Source organism: Mustelus asterias, chromosome 1 (assembly GCF_964213995.1).
Source record: "Mustelus asterias chromosome 1, sMusAst1.hap1.1, whole genome shotgun sequence".
Classification (NCBI taxonomy): Eukaryota; Metazoa; Chordata; class Chondrichthyes; order Carcharhiniformes; family Triakidae; genus Mustelus; species Mustelus asterias.
The window spans coordinates 125,038,212-125,058,452 of NC_135801.1; the positions used below are offsets into that span (position 1 = coordinate 125,038,212).

At 42.6% G+C, this 20,241-nt stretch overlaps 1 protein-coding gene across 1 annotated transcript in view; it reads left to right on the forward strand.

The window, feature by feature from the left end:
- The window catches only part of adamts6 (ADAM metallopeptidase with thrombospondin type 1 motif, 6), a 268,724-nt gene that overhangs the window by 186,013 nt on the left and 62,470 nt on the right, over nt 1–20,241 (forward strand). The window contains exons 13-15 of the mRNA XM_078218220.1: nt 10,566–10,711; nt 13,948–14,011; nt 19,862–19,964. Coding sequence (XP_078074346.1) covers nt 10,566–10,711; nt 13,948–14,011; nt 19,862–19,964 — 313 coding nt within the window. The remainder of the gene's footprint in view (nt 1–10,565; nt 10,712–13,947; nt 14,012–19,861; nt 19,965–20,241) is intronic.

Below are 20,241 nucleotides of genomic sequence, written 5' to 3' on the forward strand. Positions count from 1 at the left end.
GAGTTCATCAGCCTTACCCGTCAGCCCTCTTGCATTGAAATAGATGCAATTTAATCTAGCAGGTTTCCCCACTTGCTGCCGTGCTCCTGCCTAGCATGTCTATTCAGCTTGCCATTGCTGAGTACTGCCTCTCCTTTCAGCCTCTCATTTGCTTCCCTGCTGGTGAGGATCCCACCCCCCTGCCAATCTAGTTTAAACCCTCCCTTGTAGCACCAGCAAATCTGCCCCCCAGGATATTGGTCCCCCTCCAGTTCAGATGCAATCTGTCCCTCTTAAACAGGTCACCTCTGCCCCAGAAAAGATTCCAATGATCTAAGAATCTGGATCCCTGCCCCCTGCACCAATTCTTTAGCCACACATTCATCTGCTATATTCTCCTGTTCTTACCCTCACCAGCACATGGCACTGGAAGTAATCCAGAAATTACCATCCTCGATGTCCTGCTTCTTAATCTTTTTCCTAGCTCTCTGTAATCACTCGATTTCTGGCTGCTCACCCTCCACCTTGAGAATATTCTGCATCCGCTCCAAGATATTCTTGACCCTGATACTCGGGAGGCAACACACCATCCTGGACTCCCGTTTGTGGCCACAGAATCTCTTGTCTGTCCCCCTAACTGTCAAGTCTCCTATCACTACAGTCCTGTTTACCTTTACCCTTTCCCGCTGTGCCCCAGAGCCAGTCGTAGTGCCACAGATTTGATTACTGCTGCTTTCACCTGAACGCTCACCCACCCCAACAGTATCCAAAACTTGTTTACGAGGCGAAGGGCCACAGGGGGCTCCGACACTCTGCCTACTCCCTTTGCCTTTCCTGGTGGTCACCCAGATACTCTGCTCCCTAGTGTCATAGGTGTGAGTTAGAAGGTAAGACTTGGGCCAGAAATTTTATGCTTTGAATTTATTTACTGGTAGAATGGTGGAAGCAAAATCCTAAAATAATTTAAGGTATTATTAGAAACAAAGGCCGGAATTTTACCGCCTCACCCGCCCCGGAATCGGGACAGGCGAGGCTCACAGAACGGAATTCTCTGTTGATCTCGGGCAGGTTTTTACGAGCCTCGCCTGAACGAGGTTGTAAAATCCCGCCCAACAATGGGAGAGTTGGGGCTGAATGGATGTACAGTATTAATGTCCAAAAGTATCGTGTAATCTTCGTTATTCTCCTGTTGAATGTTGCTTGCCATTTTTATGTATCTTTTATTTATCTGCTGTTAGTTTTAATATTTTATTTCAGGTTTTCCCTTTTGATTTTTTGATGTGCTCTTTTGCTTGGCTTGGATGTTTTCTTTTTACTGATGATGTGGAGATGCCGGTGTTGGACTGGGGCGGACACAGTAAGAAGTCTCACAACCCCAGGTTAAAGTCCAACCAGTTTATTTGGAATCACAAGCTTTCGGAGCGCTGCTCCTTCATCAGGTGAGTAAACCAGTTGGACTTTAAACTGGTGTTGTGAGACTTCTTACTGTTAATAGCTGTCCTTTATGTCTTTACATTCATATAGATGTTTTTTTTAAAAATAAATTCACCTCTGCCTAGGTGCTGCTGTTTAGATTTATTTAAGTTAGAAACCTTTAGCTCTTTGTCAACCCTTTTGGTTTTGACAGCACTTTCTGAAGCACCGCACCAGGCGGTCTGAGCTCACCATGGCTGTTTCTTCAGCTTGCCCCACACTAATAACTCCCAATGAAGGCTTGCCTCTATCTTTGGTCATCCATCCCCCTTTAATCTTACCGGGTTGCACTGCAGGTTTGTGTTATCCTCGAGATTTTAAAGCATCGCCTCATTGCAGATTACCTTTAGGTAATTTGTGGTGAAGTCTACTTTCCACCCTGACAGATCTTTGGTGATCTTCTGCTTCAGTGCTGGTGCTCTCTTTTTATTTTAAAGTGTTCACTGGGGCCCTTCTGAAAGCAGCCGTCTAGGAAAAAGCACATGTATTTTATTGGACCAAAATGTTTAAATTTCCCACTTATTTGTTTGGTATTTTCCCCCTTTAGTTGTGCGCACCTTAATGTTGGCTATCACTGGGGAAAAATGCCAAATAAACATGTGTTGTTGTAAGCAATTTGCCCCTTTTTGATTCATCTTAATCCCACCAAAGTGTCTTCTCCCCATATGCATTAATTGCCTTTCGTAGGAACATAGTGAGTTGAACAACTATTGCTATTATTTAAAGGGCTTTCCCTAGTAATTTGTTCCATATGTCCATTATCTTTCCTGTGAAACGGCTCTGCCTGAATTCCCTATTTACCTCTAAAAGATTGCACGAAAATCAGCATAATTTGTTTATTTAAAACTAAGTCCTAGATATTCAATACATCTCATGTACGTATTCAGGAACTAGTAAAAATTCTATATTTGAAGAACGTTCTTACTTTTCACATTGCTAGTTGATTAATTATGCTTAAAGGTAATCATACAAAGTTATATTTAAAAACTACAGATGTTTCTGTTTTATTTCCAAATTCCAATGAGATTGGCATTTCTTTACAGGAATTTTAAATTAATATGTTGACATTTTTTTGCTACATTTGATGATATAATGAGTTCAAAAAAATCCACATTGATACTGCAGAATAAACAGTGGTAGAAAATCTTGAACAAATGTTGCGAAAATGGACATTTGTCATTTTCTCTCTCAAGTTAGTAGTTGTTGCAGAGTAAGTAGCATCCATTTGAAAAGAATGCTGGGTGATTTTTAGTTATATAGTTTTAAACAGAATATAAATGAAAGTTGTTACCTTTTCCAGAATATTTTTAAAGCAAACGTGGTACATTTTAATGAATGCATTGTTTGGATTCAGCACATAAGGAAGAGATATGTTGATTCAGTATTAATATATGTTCAGTTGTGTGAAATCAGTTCAGACTTGATACGAGCTAAGATAAAATATTGCGGATGCTGGAATCTGAAATAAAAACAGAAAATGCTGGAAAATCTCAGCAGGTCTGACAGCATCTGTGGAGAGAGAATAGAGCCAACATTTCAAGTCTGGATGATCCTCTGCCAGGGCTGCTGAAGGATAGTCATGTGGAAATATGATGTTGTGGTGTTAACAAAGACCTGGCTCAGTGGGCAGAACTGTGTTAAATGTTCCTGGAGACAGTGTTCAGGAAAGATAGGAAAGGAGGAGGGGTGATGGTACTGATTAAGGAGAGCATTGCAGTGATGGACAGAGTGGATGTCCCAGACGGTCAAAGGACAGAATCTATTTGGCTCAAGCTAAGGAACAAAAAAGGTGTAATTACATTGCTCGTTTTAGTCACCAACTATTGGGAAATATGTAAAGGAACACATTTGCAAGGAAATTAAAGAGAATTTCAAGAATTATAGAGTGGTTATAATGGGGAGCTTTAATTATCCCAATATAAACTGGGATAGTACTATTGTAAAGGGCAGAGCGGGATAAGAGTTTTAAGAGTGTGTTCAGGAGAATTCTTTAGAGCAGTAAATGTGTCCAATCCAATGGGAAAGGAGGTGCTGCTCGACCTGGTTCTTGGGAATAAGGTGGGCCAAGTGGATCGAGTGTCAGTGGGAGAACATTTTAGAGGACAGTAATCATTGTATTTCTGCTGGCTATGGAAATGGACAAGGAACAATCCAGAGTAAGAATGATTAACTGGGGAAAGCCAACTTCAATGGGATAAGAATGGATCAGGGCCAGATAAATTGGGATCAAAGGTTGGCAGGAAAAATAGTAACTGAACAATGGACTGCTTTTAAGGAAGAGGCAAGGGCAAATAAATCCAGAGGTGCCTGGATGATGAAAGAGCCAGAGATTAAGATGAAGCAGTAAGTGTGTGCTTACCTCAGATGTCAGGTGGATAATACAATTGAGAAACAGGCTGAGCATAGAAGATCCAAAAGGGAATTAAAAAATAAAAGAAGCAAAGAGAGAATATGAGAAGAAACTGGCAGCTAACATAAAAGGGAATCAAAGCCGTCCATATGTATATAAATAGAAAAATGGTGGTAAAAGGCGGAATGAAGTCAGTTTAGCACCATGCAGAGTTTAGAATTGATTAGGAGGAGCTATCAGATTGACAGGCTGTACTTAAAATTGATAAGACACAAGGACCAGTATCCGAGGATGCTGAATGAAATGAGAATGGAAATTGCAGAGGAACTTGCCATAATCTTTCACTCTTTCTTAAACTCAGAGGTGATGCCAGAGGACTGAAGAATTGCAAATGTTAAACTCTCATTTAAAAAAGGTGTGAAGATAAACCCAGCGACCACAGGCCAGTCAGTTTAACCCCAGTATTGCAGAAGCTTTTAGAAACAACTATTTGGGATAGAATTAACAGTCACTTGGGCAAATGTGGCTTAATTAAGGAAAGTTATCATGAATTTGTTAAGGGAAAATGATGTTTAACTAACTTGTGGAGTTTTTTAAAGTGGTAAGAGGGAAGGCTGATGAAAGTAATGCTGCTGATGTGGTGTGTACATGCTTTTCTAAAAATTCCACATATAGACTTGTGAGAAAAGTTAGAGCTCATGGAATAAAAGGGACAGTAGAAACATGGATGCAAAATTGGTTGAGTGACAGGAAATAGAGAGTAGTGGTCCTCCACTCTTTTTTTCAGACTGGAGAAGGTTTACAGTGGAGATCCCCAGGGATTGGTTTTAGGAGCACTGCTCTTCCTGTTTTATATTAATGATCTAAACCCTGGTGTACAGGGCACAATTTGAAAATTTGCAGATGAAATGGAACTTGGAAATATTGTGAAGCATGAAAAGGATAATGGAGAACTTCAAAAGGACATGAGCAGTTTGATGGAAATCATGGACGATTGGCAGATGAAATTTAACGCAGATTGTATTTTGGTAGGAAGAATGAAGAGAGACAATATTTAAAAAGGATAGAATTCTAAAGGGAGTGCAGGAGCAGAGAGAGCTGGGTGTATATGTGCATAAATCATTAAAGGTGGAAGGACAGGTTGCGAGAGTGGTTAATAAAGCATATGACATTCTAGGCTTTATCAACAGAGGCATAGGGTACAACAGCAAGAAGTTATTTTAAACCTGTATAAAGCATTGGCCCAGATTTTCAAGAGGAGACGATCATCATCAGATTGATGATGAGCCGAACTCAATGGGCCTGGAGGTCTGGAGTGCATCTGTTTCAATGCAAGGAGTATAACAGGTCTCACATCACCAGGTTAAAGTCCAACAGGTTTATTTGGAATCATGAGCTTTCGGAGCACTGCTACTTCATCACCTGACTTCATCGCCTGGTGTTGTGAGACTTCTTACTGTGCTCCCCCCCAATCCAATGCCGGCATCTCCACATTATAACAGGTGAGACAGATGAATTTACAACCTTGATTCATGCACAGAACTTGGATGTGATTGCGGTAACAAAGGCTTGGTTAAAAGAGGGACAGGACTGGCAGCTCAATGTTCTGGGATATGGGTGTTTTAGGCGAGACAGAGTGGAAGGCAAAAGAGGTGGGGGAGTTGCAATACTGGTTAGGGAACATATTACAGCTGTACAGAGGGAGGACACCATGGAAGAATCATGTAATGAGATACTGTGGGTAGAGCTCAGAGACAGGAAGGGGGCAGTCACTATGATGGGGGTGTACTACAAGCCTCCCAACAGCCCACAGGAAGTTGAAGAACAGATATGTAAGCAGATTCTGGACTGATGTAGAAATAATAGGGTTGTTGTAGTGGGAGACTTCAATTTTCCTCATATTGATTGGAAATCCCTGAGGAGCTCAGATGGTGAGGAATTTGATTAGTGTGTCCAGGAACAATATGTAAATAGTACACTGGACCTAGTACTAGGGGATGAGCCCGGCCAGGTCATCAAAGTTGCAGTGGGGTGACATGTGGCAAACAGTGAATACAATTCCATAGGTTTTTGGATACTGATGGAAAAGGACAAGTGTTGTCCTAGGATTAAGGTGCTAAACTGGGGGAAGGCTAACTACAACCGGATTAGGCAGGATTTGGAGGCTGTTGTTTGGGAGAGGCTGTTTGAGGGTAAATCCACATCTGGCATGTGGGAATCTTTTAATGAGCAGTTGATCGGAGTGCAGGACAGGCATGTGCCTGTGAAAAGGAAGGACAGGAAAGGCAGGATTCAGGAATGGTGGATGACCAGGGAAATTGTGCGTCCAGTCAAAAGAAAAAGGATGCAGGCGTAAGGTCCAGGCAACTAAAAACAGATGAAGCACTTGAAGAATACAGGGAATGTAGAAAAGAACTCAAACAGGGAGTTAGGAGGGCAAAAAGGGATCATGAAATGTCCTTGGCAGACAGGATTAAGGAGAATCCCAAGGCATTTTATACATATATTAGGAACAAGAGGGTGGCTAGAGAAAGAGTTGGTCCACTCAAAGACAAAGGAGGGAAATTATGCGTAGAACCAAAAGAAGTGGGTGAGATCCTTAATGAGTACTTTGCATCGGTATTCACAAAGGAGAGGGACATGTTGATTGATGGTGTCTCGGAGGGGTAAGCAAACCCTTCAGAGCATGTCATCATTACGAGGAGAGAGTGTTTGGTGTATTAAAAAGCATTAAGCTAGACAAATCCCCAGGGCCAGGTGGCACGTATCCGAGATGACTGAGGGAGACAAAAGAGGAAATTGCTGGGCCTCTAACAGAAATCTTTGTTTCCTCATTGGCCACAGGTGAGGTCCCAGAGGAGTGCGGGATAGCCAATGTTGTCCTGTTATTTAAGAAGAGTAGCTAGGATAACCCAGATAATTATAGGCCAGTGAGCTTGACGTCAGTAATAGTGAAATTGTTGGAGAAGATTCTTAGGGATAGGATCTGTACACATTTGGAACTGAATGGCCTTATTAACGACAGACAGCATGATTTTGTACGAGGAAGATCATGTCTCAGTAATTTGATTGAATTTTTTGAGAAGGTGACAAAAATGATTGACGAGGGAAGGGCCTTGGATGTTGTCTCCATGGACTTTGATAAAACATTTGACAAGGTCCCTCATGGCAGGCTGGTGCAAAAGGTTAAATCACATGGGATCAAGGGTGAACTGGCTAAATGGATTCAGAACTGGCTTGGCCATAGAAGACAGAGGGTAGCGGTGAAAGGGTGTCTTTCTGAATGGAGGTCTGTAACTAGTGGTGTTGCACTAGTTTATAATACATATAAATGACTTGGAAGAAAACATAGCTGGTTTGATTAGCAAGTTTGTGGATGATATGAAGATTGCTGGAGTTACGGATAGTGATAAAGATTGTCAGAGAATACAGCAGGATATAGATAGGCTGAAAAATTGGGTGGAAAATGGCAGATGCAATTTAATCTGGACAAATGCAAGCTGATGCATTTTGGTAGATCCAATTCAGGTGGGAGCTATAAAATAAATGGCAGAACTATCAGGAGCATAGAAACACAGAGAGATCTGGGAGTACAGATTCACAGATCCTTAGAAGTGGCAGCACAGTTGGAAAAGGTGGCGAAGAAAACATATGGCATGCTTGCCTTCATCGCCCAGGGCATCGAGTGTAAAAGTTGGCAAATTATGTTACAGTTATATAAAAAGTTGGTTAGGCCACATTTGGAATGCTGTATCCAATTCTGGTTACCACACTACCAGAAGAATGTGGAGACTTTGGAAGGAGCACAGAAAGGTTTAGCAGGACGTTGCCAGCGTATTACCTATGAGGAGAGATTGAATAAACTGGAATTGTTCTCCCTGGAAAGACGGAGGCTGAGGGGCGACTGCTAGAAGTTTATAAAATTATGAGGGGTATAGACAAGGTGAACAGTTGGACGTTTTTTCCCAGGGCAGAAATGACAATTACAAGGGGCACAAGTTCAAGGTAAGGGGGGAAAGGTTCAGTAGAGATGTGCGGGGGAAGTTTTTTACACAGAGGGTGGTGGGGGCCTGCACTGCCAAGTGAGGCAGACATGTTAGTGACATTTAAGACTTATCTGGATAGATACATGAACAGGCGGAGAATAGAGAGTTACAGGTGGTTGGTCTAGATAGAATAACGTGATCAATGCAGGCTTGGTGGGCTCAAGGGTCTGTTCCTGTGCTGTACTGTTCTTTGTTCTATTGCTGCTCCATTCCTACTTTTCTCCATCCCGACACTGCTCCGCATTTCTGGCCATGTCTCTCTAGCTCAGTTTCAAAAAACTCCATTGCAACACTGTAGAATCTGGGAAAGACTGGACATGCCCTATTTTTAATGGCTAGCTAATGTGAATGTTAGTGAACGGGTAAGTGGATGAATGAGTAAGTGGGTAGGGTGATAGGATGAGTAGATGGGTGATGTCGATGGGTTGGGTAGCAGGTGGGTATGATGGTAGGGTGGCAGATGGGTGGGGTGGATAGGTGGGTGAGTGAGTAGGTGGTCACATCTTGGGGTAGTCAGGTAGTGAGGAGCAGGTGGATGGTCTGTTCGCATCATTGGGAGGAGGGGCTATTGGTTTGTGTCAGGGGCTCAAGGAGGTAATCGGGTGGTCAGATTGGGGAATGATGGGGAGTTGTCGGAGCGTGAGGGGGTTAGTCGGGAGGTCACAGCAAGGAATTTGGGGGGGGGGCGGGGTTCATTGTGCAAAGTCAGTTGTTTCGTAACCCAAGAGTTAGACTCAGATTTTTCTGTCTCCACATTTCCTGTGTGACCATTCAAATAAGCATGTCGGAGCTGTCCAAAGTCTTCAACTTTGACACTGAGTTGAAGACTTTAAAGAGGGCCCTGTGGAATGGGGAAATTGCCCATTGGAAGTTCAAACTTCCCAGACAATTCCCACGGTTGCGAAGGTATCAGAGAGAGTGCAGAAAAGCATCTTGAGGATAGTTCCAGACATGAGGAACTTTATTCTGTTCAGATAGATTGGAGACGTTAAAACTGTTGGGAGGAGAATTGACAGAAATATTCAATACCATGAGGTACCTGGGTGGAATAAGTAGAGAGAATCTGTTCCCACTGAAGGAAGGATTGAGAACAAGAGGACACAGAGTTAAAGCAGTTGGAAAAAGAAGCACTAGCTACATGAGGAAAGTTTTTTTCATTCAGCGAATGGATAGGATCTGGAATACACTACCTGAGTATGTGGGGGAGGCAGGGTCAATGGAAGATTTCAAGGAGGAATTAGATCATTAACTTAAAAGAAGAAAATTACAGGGTTCTGGGAAAAAGGCAATGGAGAGCATTAGGTTAATTGCTCCCGCAGAGGACCAGCATAGGCACCATGGGCCAAAAGGCCCCCTTCTGTACTATATCCATTTTATGATTCTATGGAATGTCACAACATTTGTGAGCAGGATCAGAAGCATCCTACTTCTAATAACTCTATCACCAAGAGTCTAAGGAAGGGACTCTTCACAGAGTCAGGAAGACTCTGCAGTGCTTTAAAATGGCGGGTAGGATGTAGATACAGAAATCCCACCCTCATTGCTGACTCACCCAAGTTTTGCTGGAAGGAAATTCAAAGTCAGCAAACCCATTTGAACATTGTGCTAAGTTCAAATCGATACATTTTTGTTTAATCAATAGGCCTTATTCCACATTGTGAGAGTCACAAATTGATGGAGCAAATGTTTGGGCAGATATGTTTAAGTATCATGACCTGAAGTTTTTAAGCCCCCTGCTCTTGAGATGTGAAGAAAACTAGTTTAAGCTGTCAATGAGAGTTAAAATAAACAGTGCCTGGTTGACTGCTTTGATTGACAGGCCATCTGGTGTAAGTTAGAAAAAGACATGAACACCTGTTCCATAATTTCAATAGAGTTCTTTGTCGACATATCTCAAGGACTAATATTATGCCAGTTAGAATGCTTGGCAAAGCTTCAAAAGCTACAAAAGCATTTGTCTCAGCAGGGGATTCTGAGTTTTTGAGTTTAAATGGTGAGCTATCTACAATATGACTACTTAACCATTAAAGCATACAAGGAGATGTAAAACTTTGAATGGATTTCATGAATGGAAGTTGTATCCACTATTGAGTGCGTAGGAGTTAAAGGTGTATTAGGTTATTAGAAGTTTATTTTATTTTCATCCCCAAATGGCTCATAAGATCTTCCCATGGTGGGCGCTGTGTAAGTGGCTAGGGAAGTGATATGGGGGGAGTGTGAGGGGGCATGGAGGGTGGATTGGGCCTTGAGTTGGCATGGAGGTGAAATGGGGGTATGAGGGGGCATGGGGGGGGGGGTTCAGTGATAATGGCGGGGTGTGCATGAGGTCTGCTGGGTCTAACGGCTTCCAAAACGACTGGTATGAAGAACCAAGACAAGATGAGCCTTCTAGCCAGCCCATCTTGGCACTCGCCTGCCCCCATAGCCAACTATGATCTGTTTTGAGACACCTGAATCCATCTTGCCCTTGCCTCCCTGAAAATTGAGTCTAACAGGGTCCTCTAAAATTAGGATATTTCCCTTCTCAAGCTACCTGCCTTGGTCGTAAAAATCCAACCCTAATACTTGAGCAAAAGTGTTTAGTGTTTAACCTTTTAAGTATACATTTTGTCAGGGTAAGGATTGCTAATTGCTACAATTCATTATTGCTTAATCTGTTAGCCTATTCACACTCTGCCGGTTGAATAACTAATTCTGTGTATTCTGGTCTCTTACAGTGGTGTTATCAAGGTGAATGTGTATCTTTCGGTACTTGGCCTCAGAGTGTAGATGGAGGCTGGGGACCATGGTCCTTATGGGGAGAATGCAGTAGAACATGTGGGGGAGGAGTCTCCTCATCTCTGAGGCACTGTGACAGTCCAGCGTAAGTAACTAAAGTAAGCCAGAGCAAAAAGACATATTTAAAAATGACACAGTAACTTTATTTCATATGTTCTCTCTAACAAGGATCAGAAGTCGCAACTGAAGAATAAGACTGAATATATTAATATTTTACAATTGCTTTTTACCACCTTAGACTAATGCTGTTTATCGCAAATCTGTGGTCAGAGACAATAGTTCAAAAGCCAGAATAGTGGTCAGAGGCAATAGCATGATTTGGATAACATGTTGGATGTAATATCATCAATTGCGGTTGTAGGAGAGGCAATGGTGTAGTGGTAATGTCACTGAGCTAGTAATCCAAAGACTCAGGATAATGCCCTGGGGATCCAGCATCAATTTGGTGCAGTTTGAATTCCAATAAAAAAGTCTGGAATTAAAAGTCTAATAATGGCCATAAAACCATTGTTGATTATCATAAAAACCCATCTGATTCACTGATGTAGGGAAAGAAATCTGCCATCCTTACCTGGTTTGGCTTACATGTCTGACTTTAAAATGGTTGACTGACTTCAAAGGAAATCAGGAATGGGCAATGAATGTTGGCCTTGCCCATATCCCATGAATTATTTCAAAATGCAGCTGGAGCTCTGCATTTAGAAGCTGGCATCGCTGCAGCACATCCATGAGGTTGAGAGCTTCATGGAGAGCACGTCTACAGATGGGTCACCCTGCAACCTGAGACTACACAGGAAGAGAGGGAACTGTTGAACACCACACAATCAAGAAGAAAACAGGCAGGAGTCCCCTGAGTGCATCCCGGTATTCTGCTCTGGATAGCGATGAGAGTGATGGTACATCCAGGGATTGCAGTCAGAACTAAGTCTGGCTGGCTTGGGAAATAGGAGGGGGCAAACAAAAGGTGAGCAAGAAATTACAAAGTGATTTTTTTTTAGGGGCGGCTTCCGCTCCATCTCCTGTGAAAGAATCACGGAAACCCTGAGGAGATGGCAGCCAGGGTGTTGGTGCCATTTCTTCTGAAGTTATAGGAGAATCTCTATAATAATTCACCCATTATATTTTACTGTACAATTCAGCATAGATATGTACCCAAGGACTGTGGACTGGCCAATGTGATACCCTTCTTCACAAAGGGAGCCAGAACTAATCCAGGTGATTACGGGTCAATTGGCTTAACACCTGTAGTAGGGAAAATTCTAGAATCTTGGATTAGAAATATCTAAATGTGGTTAAAAAAATAATTAAAGCAGCCAAAAATGAATTTCAGAAAGGAAGCCTGCGCTTTATGGACATGGTAGTATTCTTTAAGGAAATTATAGGTCTGGCCCAACACAAGAAAGGTCCAGGAAGTCCAAAAAAACAGAAAATAGGCAGAATTTGGGTGAATTTTACCTCAGTCCCTTTTCCTGATCCTTGGCAGTGAATTGGATGTTCTCCAAAGGCAAGGGTAAGGAAGATCTGCCCACAAATGACTTTAGTTCATGAAACTGTTCATGAAACCTACTCAGGAAAAAATATGCTTTGCAACACTTTTTAAGTTACGTTATGAAAAAAATAGGGAGAATGTTAAGAAAAAATCATATAAATAGTGCTTCATGAATATGTAACAAATTGTTTGTAACTAACTGTCCAAATCTTAGTTCATGGAATAGATTGTATTGATGTGAAGCACAGATTAATGTTTCACAATGTTTCTTCTCCAAACTACTTCTCCAAATCCATAACTTTGGCAGAGATTTGGCAGGAAGCCAATTTACTTGTGCAGAGGGGTGTTCCACTAATCCTCTGTCAAAGTTATGCAGCAGAGCAGGCGAAACTGTAAAGAAACTCTTGCCTTAACATTTTTCAAACTTTTATCTACCTTTCTTTAATATCCTTTTCAGTAATTTAGTGCATGCAGCAGCGCTGTCCAAACTTAAAAATAGTTAAATGGTTTTCTATTTAAATTATCTTGTTCTTTTTCCCATTGGTCGCTTACTAATGAGATAGCTGGACTCAGCTTTTTACCTTATATGGGCTAACTCTTGTCACCAAGATGCTAAAGTAGTGGATAACGTGATCTATCCAAATTCAGTCATGTTTGGATGCTGTCCTATGGGAAATGCTTAAAGCAGTAGCTCCAAAAGATTTCAACAAAAACGTGCTGAGCTTGAATCACCAAAATCAGGAGGTAACAGAGCTAGAAAAAGCTAACATGAGCAAGTACGGTGTAGAGATTTTGGGAGGGGGTTGGAGGGGTTGGGGCTGGTGTGGGGGAGGTATCCCCCGACTTTGGCAAGGGTATAAAATGGACCATATGGGATTGGTAAGATACATAATGGGCGGCTGATACAATGCTGCCTTTTTACTCCCTTGAACTATATGAAATGAAAACTGGGGGAGATTCTGAGGCCTGCTCCAGCCTCTGGAATCATAAGAACTCTTTCCACCCCTTTCCTGCCAGTGGTGTGGCTTTTGTCAATTTGTTCAAATGCTAAAAACAGGCAGCTGCTTGAAGCAAGCAGATTACTAATGATAATATTTAAATCAGGATTCTATGATACCTATATAGGATGCAGATGCCATTTTAAGACTCAACTGGGCTGGCTATGCACCAGGCTCATTGGTGCCTGCTGCGATGCAGCCAAGGAGGCGCCGGAAGATACATGCTTATTTGTTTTTATGTGACTGAGAGAAGCAGTCCTGCTCCTCCGGCCTTTTCGGAGGCACGTACATCCAGGCACCCGTTCTCCATTTGGTTCACTGGTTTAAGTGTACACGATCCTTCAGAATGAACAAGTCTACCCTGCGAAGTTTCCTGTTGTCTGACCTTATACAGTTTGTTTTAGATAGAGCAGAGATGAGGTGTTTTGCACAGGGATGAAAGTGTAAGAAAGCTTGCTTTGATAATGATTTAATTTCTTTGTCATTTTATGAATCGGGAAATAGATACCCTTTAGCTAGTCTGTGCAGAATATTATCAAACATTTTTAACAAAATGTCTGTTTTTTCAACAAAAAATCAAACCTTTCCTAAGCAGTTTTAATTTATGTTTTGATTTATATTTCAAACTATGAACAACCTTGCTGCTGCCGCTAACAAGTGTGTTGAAATACTGCCTAACTTTTCAATGTATTTTAAGTGATTATTTAGACGTTTTTGTCCTGTCTGTGATACGCTGGGCACAGTTTCAATTTTATTTTGTTAATCTCTCAAGACCTATGGGACAAAATGGAATATCATTCCTTTAATCATTATTTTTTTCAAATTGTTAACTAGGCCTTCTGGCGGTGGGAAGTATTGTCTTGGAGAGAGAAAACGCTACCGCTCCTGTAACACTGACGTAAGTGAAACCATTAAAGGTTGCTGGCAATGGTAATGGATGATAAAGTTTACATTTCCAATTGTAGAATCCTCCAGAGAAAACAACTGTTCGCTATTAAATATAGAAAGTTCTGGAAATGCACAGCTGGCCAGCCATAACCTGCATGAGAAAGATAGTTTTTAATATTTCCCGTGAGACTCTTGTATTGAAATTGTTCTGAAAGGCCATCCTTTGAAAGTAACCCACATTTAACTTTTGGATGCTGGTTCACCTGTTACGTATTTGCCTTTCTTTCAGATTTCCAGCGCACTTGGCTTTTTTTTTTCACTTTTTCACCAGCATTGACAATTTGCATTTACTTTATCATTTATTCAAAACATTTTAGCAAATACTTTCCTCTCTAACTCTTCAGTTATTTATTCTGCTGCCAACTGGCCCAGCTCCAAACATCACCTGGCTGTGAGTTTACATGGGGTGGCCTGTTCATTCCTTCACGATGGAATCAATTAGCAATGGAAGCCTTCACTGAAAAACAATAACAAAAACCCAGGAACTTTTGTAATTAGTTCCCTAAGTAAATCTCAAGCAAGGCTTCCCACAAAATACAAAGTTAAAGAGAGAACAATGACAGCTTCTAGCTATGTAATACCTTTAGTATAACAAAACACCTCAAGGTACAGTAGCTTTATTAAGGAATATTTGACACTGAGTCACATAAGGAGGTATTGGGACAGATGAGCTAAAAGCTGATCAAAGAGGTAGCTTTTAAGGAGCGTCTTAGAGGAGGAAAGAGAAAGAGAGATGTGGAGTTAAGGGAGGAAATTTCAAAGCTTAGGGTTTTGGCAGCTAAAGGTGTGGCGATCAGTGGCAGAGCGATTAAAATTGGGGGTGCTCAAGAGGCCAGAAGGGAAGGAATGCAGGTATCTCAGAGGACTAGGGGAGATTCAGAGAAAAAACAGGGTTGGGGCCATGGAGGGGTTTAAAAACAAGGATTAGATTTTTAAAATTGAGGCTTTGTTTAATCAGATCAAATGCAGTGGGTGATGGGTGAACAGACCTTGGTGAAGGTTAGGATACAGGCAGCAGAATTTTAGACAACCTGAAATTCATAGAGGTTCAGATGTGGGAGAGCAGCCAGGAATAGTTAAGACTAAAGGTAACAAAGACATGGTTGAGGGTTTCAGCAATTTGATGGGGGTGATTTATTAATGGTGCGGATACGTAGGAAGATGCTCATCTCGAGATCAAATTTGGCAACAAGTTTGCAATAGTTCGTTTCAGCTGAAAAACTGAAAGCTTTTTGGAGGATTCAAATTGAAATTCGCCGGTGTCATTTGGGTCATGCTTTCAGATTAATATAACCAATTACAATAAAGACCAGGGCACTGTTAGGGTCGACTCTCTGGAGTATTACTTTTTCTCAATGTTCCCCAAACCCACTCAAAATTAAAATATCCCTCCATTAATTGTCAGTAATAGATTTTCAATAAAGTGGCCTAAATTAGATAGCAGAAGAAAAACAGATTAGTTATCAGCTTGTAAATCTTCCAATATGTCTGATGACAGGTGGTAAGAGCTGGAAGGTCCCCTGGTCGGCCCTCCTGCAGAAGGCAATGGAAAACCACTGCAATACTTTGCCAAGCATAATCCTGACCCAATCCAGTGGTAGGTAGCCCCATTCTCTCGTAAGCCATGGTACCTGGAGATGGAGCAATGAAATTTACATGACTGCTGATCGGATTGACAGTAACACTGTTAGTCAAGTGCTGTGTAAAATATCAGCATTCAAGGGAACTAGATTTCAAACTGGGGTATAAAATGTTCAGTGAAATGTTGAAAATGGCATTTAATCTCGACTACGGTTAAACATTGTGCAGAATTTGACAGCTCCCTAGCTGGCGGATTTGCAGGTGGGGGAAAGGTGGCAAGGGGCAGTAAAAATCCTAGGATGGGCTTCCTGCCAAACTTCCACCTATCTCCCAAACTATCTGCAATTTCACAGGGATCAGCGAGGCCTTGGGCAGCCTGTCTACCCATCCTTGCCCCAATCGAGTCTCTTAAGTGGTGAATTATTGGTCACTTAAGGGCCATTTCCCAGAGCAGTTCAGGGGTAAAAGGAAGCCAGGCATGTCACATTGCTGGGTCTTGGCCACCCTTTCCGCATTGGCCTGTCTCCTCTAGGTGCCTCCTTCCTTCCCCCAACCCCCCCCGACCTCTCCAACAAGACCGCCACCCGTCCTCCCTACCCCCCTCAGGCCTCCCTCCCCATCACTAGGTGAGACTCCCTCACTCCCCTGGACCCTGGGACTTAGAATCTGGGGACTGCTGGTAGTCCCTGCCCTGGCCACTGCTGGCACTGAGATTGATGGGACCACATAGTTGCCAACGGGATTGAATGGCAACTCTCTGAGGTGTGACTTGCAGGTTGAAATTACCATCTCCAGACAACGGAACATTCAGTGGCTGCGGGGTTGCTGTGATCAAGGAGGGTGTGTTCCCCAATGACTCTGCAGATGGCAGGGCAGCAACCCCCGGTGAAAAATCCTGACCCCCCACCCCCAACCCCGCCCCACCATAAATTAAAACAGAAAATCCATGTGAAGTGGAAACTTATAATTGGACGTTAAGACTTGATAACTTGCAGTAGTTTCTTATCAAGTGGTTGTATCAATTACTCTGCAAACATTTTGCAGCGAATGCTGTTTGTTTCTATGGTACCTGCTCCTTTTAAACAGTGAAGGTCACCAGTTACTATGAAGTACATTTCACACTTCTTTTCTGCTTTGATCATTTGTTGTAGGCAACAAAAGGCCATGTCTTCCCAATTGTGCAACGTTGAAAGCTCAGTTTGACTTTTCAGCTTTGACCTTGTGTCACGAAAACTTTCATATTAGCAGGAAGACAATATTTTTGGGAATGTGACTTTTTATTGCTAATGGCCAGTGGATTGACAGTGTAACAGTGTAGATGAGAGGATAAACTCCAGAGCCAGTTTAATGGTTTTACATTGGAGCCCTGCAGCTCCTAGGCATTTGTTTTGCCACTTTATTGATTTAAAGACTGAGCAGCTCCCCAAATCTTTCTGCCCTGCCCACAATGGTGCCCACCACTGGCAGGGCTGGAAAATCCCACCCTTTGGCAGAAATGTGCCAGCAACTGGGACAACACCGGGTACACGGAGAGCTCGCACTGATGTATCCAGGTGCACCGATGAACAACAAACGGGCATCATCAGCATCTCAAGGTAATCTGGTGCATGTCATCAGAGCCAGGCCTGGTCAGCCTGCCATTTGGGAGCCATCTGGTGGCCAAGGTAGGGCATGAATAATTTGAGTTAGAACACAGAACTCTTCTCAATCGAATTAATGTCCCTTAAAATCCATGACCTTACCCGTCCAGTCCCACCACAGTACAGCGGGCGTGCAGTGGGAGGCTGCACATTAACTTGTGTGTGGATACAACGGTTTCCAGCCTTCTTCCAGAAAGCTTCCAGCCACTTCCAACAAAGCCAGTGGTATGGAAGGAAATGTGGCTGGCATGCGGATACCCAAACTGGGGAATCCTGCATCACTGGACTGTTGTAGGCGGAGTCCAGTATTGGTTAGCTGAGACTGTGGACCAATATCTTTAATGTGGAATCACATAATCCCTTCTGTGCAGAAGGAGGCCATTCGGCCCATTGAGCCTGCACCAACAACAATCCCATCCTGACCCTATCCCCATAATTCCTTGTATTTACCCTGCTAATCCCCCGACACTAAGGGGCAATTTAGCATAGCCAATCAACCGAACTTGCATATCTTTGGACTGTGGGGGGAAATTGGAAAACCCAGAGGAAACCCACGCAGATGTGGGGAGAACGTGCAAACTTCACACAGTCACCCAAGGCCGGAATCTAACCCAGGTCCCTAGCAGCAGTGCTAACCACTGTACCACCTTGCCGCCCAAATGTTGGGGGTCCCAGCATTGCCACTCCTAGGTCTAAATGGCTCAGCTGGATTCCTTGCCTCCTTCTAGCAGACAGGCTTCTTGAGCTGTGCTGCTCGTGAAATAGTCCTCCACCCAGAACTTCTCAATGAAGGGACCTTCCACTGACCCCGTTAACTTTGGCATGGTAGAATTAGAAGTACTGGGCGGGTGTCAGTTACACCAGTGTGACTAACCCTCACTTTAACCCTAATTATTTTAGTGGTAACATATGGAAATTAGACGTAAAGAACTTGTTTTACTGGGATTCAGAGTAATTTTGAGGAAAATGCATTTAATTTAAGGTGGGCAGAAATGCCATTTGAATTTTATTACCAAAATAAGATCTAGCCCTAATTACATCCTGTTGTACTCATCAAAAGTCTTTGGATTTAGCTGAGTCCTCTGTATGCTTTTCAAAGGTAATGGGGGCCTGTATATGTACAATTTTGGGAACATCGTGCTGCTACTGAAATTATTTCTAATTGTGCTGCATGTAAATGCTATTCCATGTATAGTTATAACCATGAAATAATTGCCAAACTGGTCTTTTGCAAGAAGAAAACTTAAAAATGACCGCGCACTTCATTCAAATCAAATAAAAAATTAGAATTGATTTTTGTTGTTCAGTTTACACATTAGCATGTGCTTGTAAAGTTAATGTGTTAATCTTGGCTGATCAGCTGTGATCTGCTGCAGTGTTCTTGGTTAACCATCAGGAACAATGAAAAGTCCAAGGTGGATACCAGAGGGAATTTTACAAACTCCCCCCTGCCCCGTGCGTGCGTTTTTGGTTGTGGTTGGGGGAGGAGGGGAGCACACGTAAATAGGTCAGGTCAGTAGCCCACTGCCTTTCCACCCAACCTAAACCTGGTTAGCATAATGCAGGAGGTGGGTAAGGGGTGCACTATGCCACCCGCCCTTAGGCATATTTACTGCCCAAATAAGTGGAAATTAAGACCCTCAATCTGCCTCCACTGCCATAATACATCGGGCAGCGGAAGGTTCGAAAGAGTGGGAAGGCTGTTTTTAACCAATGTTGGTGAAAAGGCAGGAAGAAAGAGAGCTACCTCATTCATCAGGGCTGCCCTGTGTGCATTAGGGCCATGCGCCCCCCCCCCCGCCACCCCCACCAGAATCATAATCCACCCTCCTTTATGCCTCTCTGCCTGGCCTCCAAAACCTCACCAGTACATCTCTACTCTCTTGAGGCAATGCTGGGACTGCGAGAACTGTTGACCTCTCAAATTGGCCAGTAACTCTCGAGAGCGGAACTAATTCCTTCCACTTACTGGGGGCAAGTGTGTTCCTCACCTTGTTAACCACCCACTGCAGCATGTTATCACTAAGGAGCGGACGCGAGGAGCAGTATCCCCCCCTACCCCGTCTGAAAATGTTGCAATAAGTGTAATGATGTTCTGTATTCAGCAATCAAATTGCCATTCCAGACTGTTTATTAACACAACTCTTGTATTCACTTGCAAGAAAGAAAATAGGTAATATTTTCCCTTTTTTTGTACTGTAAGTTCCAACAACAACCCATTACGCTCAAATGCTAAAATGTTTATGATGATGTTCAACCTGCATACTTAAATTGGACATTGACAGCTTAATGCTGTTTTGGCAGCCAGGGCTTTGTAGCTACACCGAGAAAAGTCAAAGCTCCATGGAGCAGTTAAATTAACACTTAGTGAACACTCCTGAAATGTTCTAATTTCTTTTTAAGTCAAAAATGTTTATATTTAGTTTGCATTTGATGGTGATTGGCATTCAATTCCTGTAGAAATTAACTTTGAAAATGCTTTTCTTGGGAGGAAAGATAACCTCAGGAAAAGGTAATGTGATATTTTTCTACAGACACAACATAGAAATGTATCTTTTTCTCCCCGCAATTCCATTTAGCCATGTCCAACAGGATCTCGTGACTTCCGTGAAAAACAATGCGCAGACTTTGATAATTTGCCTTTTCGCGGGAAGTATTACAACTGGAAGCCGTACACTGGAGGTTAGTGTGATTTTGTGTCATCTAAGTATTTTTCTTTATCATTTATTTTACCATTTGCCCCTTTCCTTCTCCAGCAGTCTCCGTGACCACATAACTGTCAGGCCATTTGAGATGGATAGACAGCTCTCTGCCAATACTACTCTATAACTGTCCTCAGGACATGCGTAACAGCAATTAGAAATGACCCTTTCTCCTACTCTTTCCTCTGTTTTTACAGGAAACGATCTAGTGTCTTGTCCTGGTGGCACAAAGTTGAGAATCGCAGACAATAATTCAC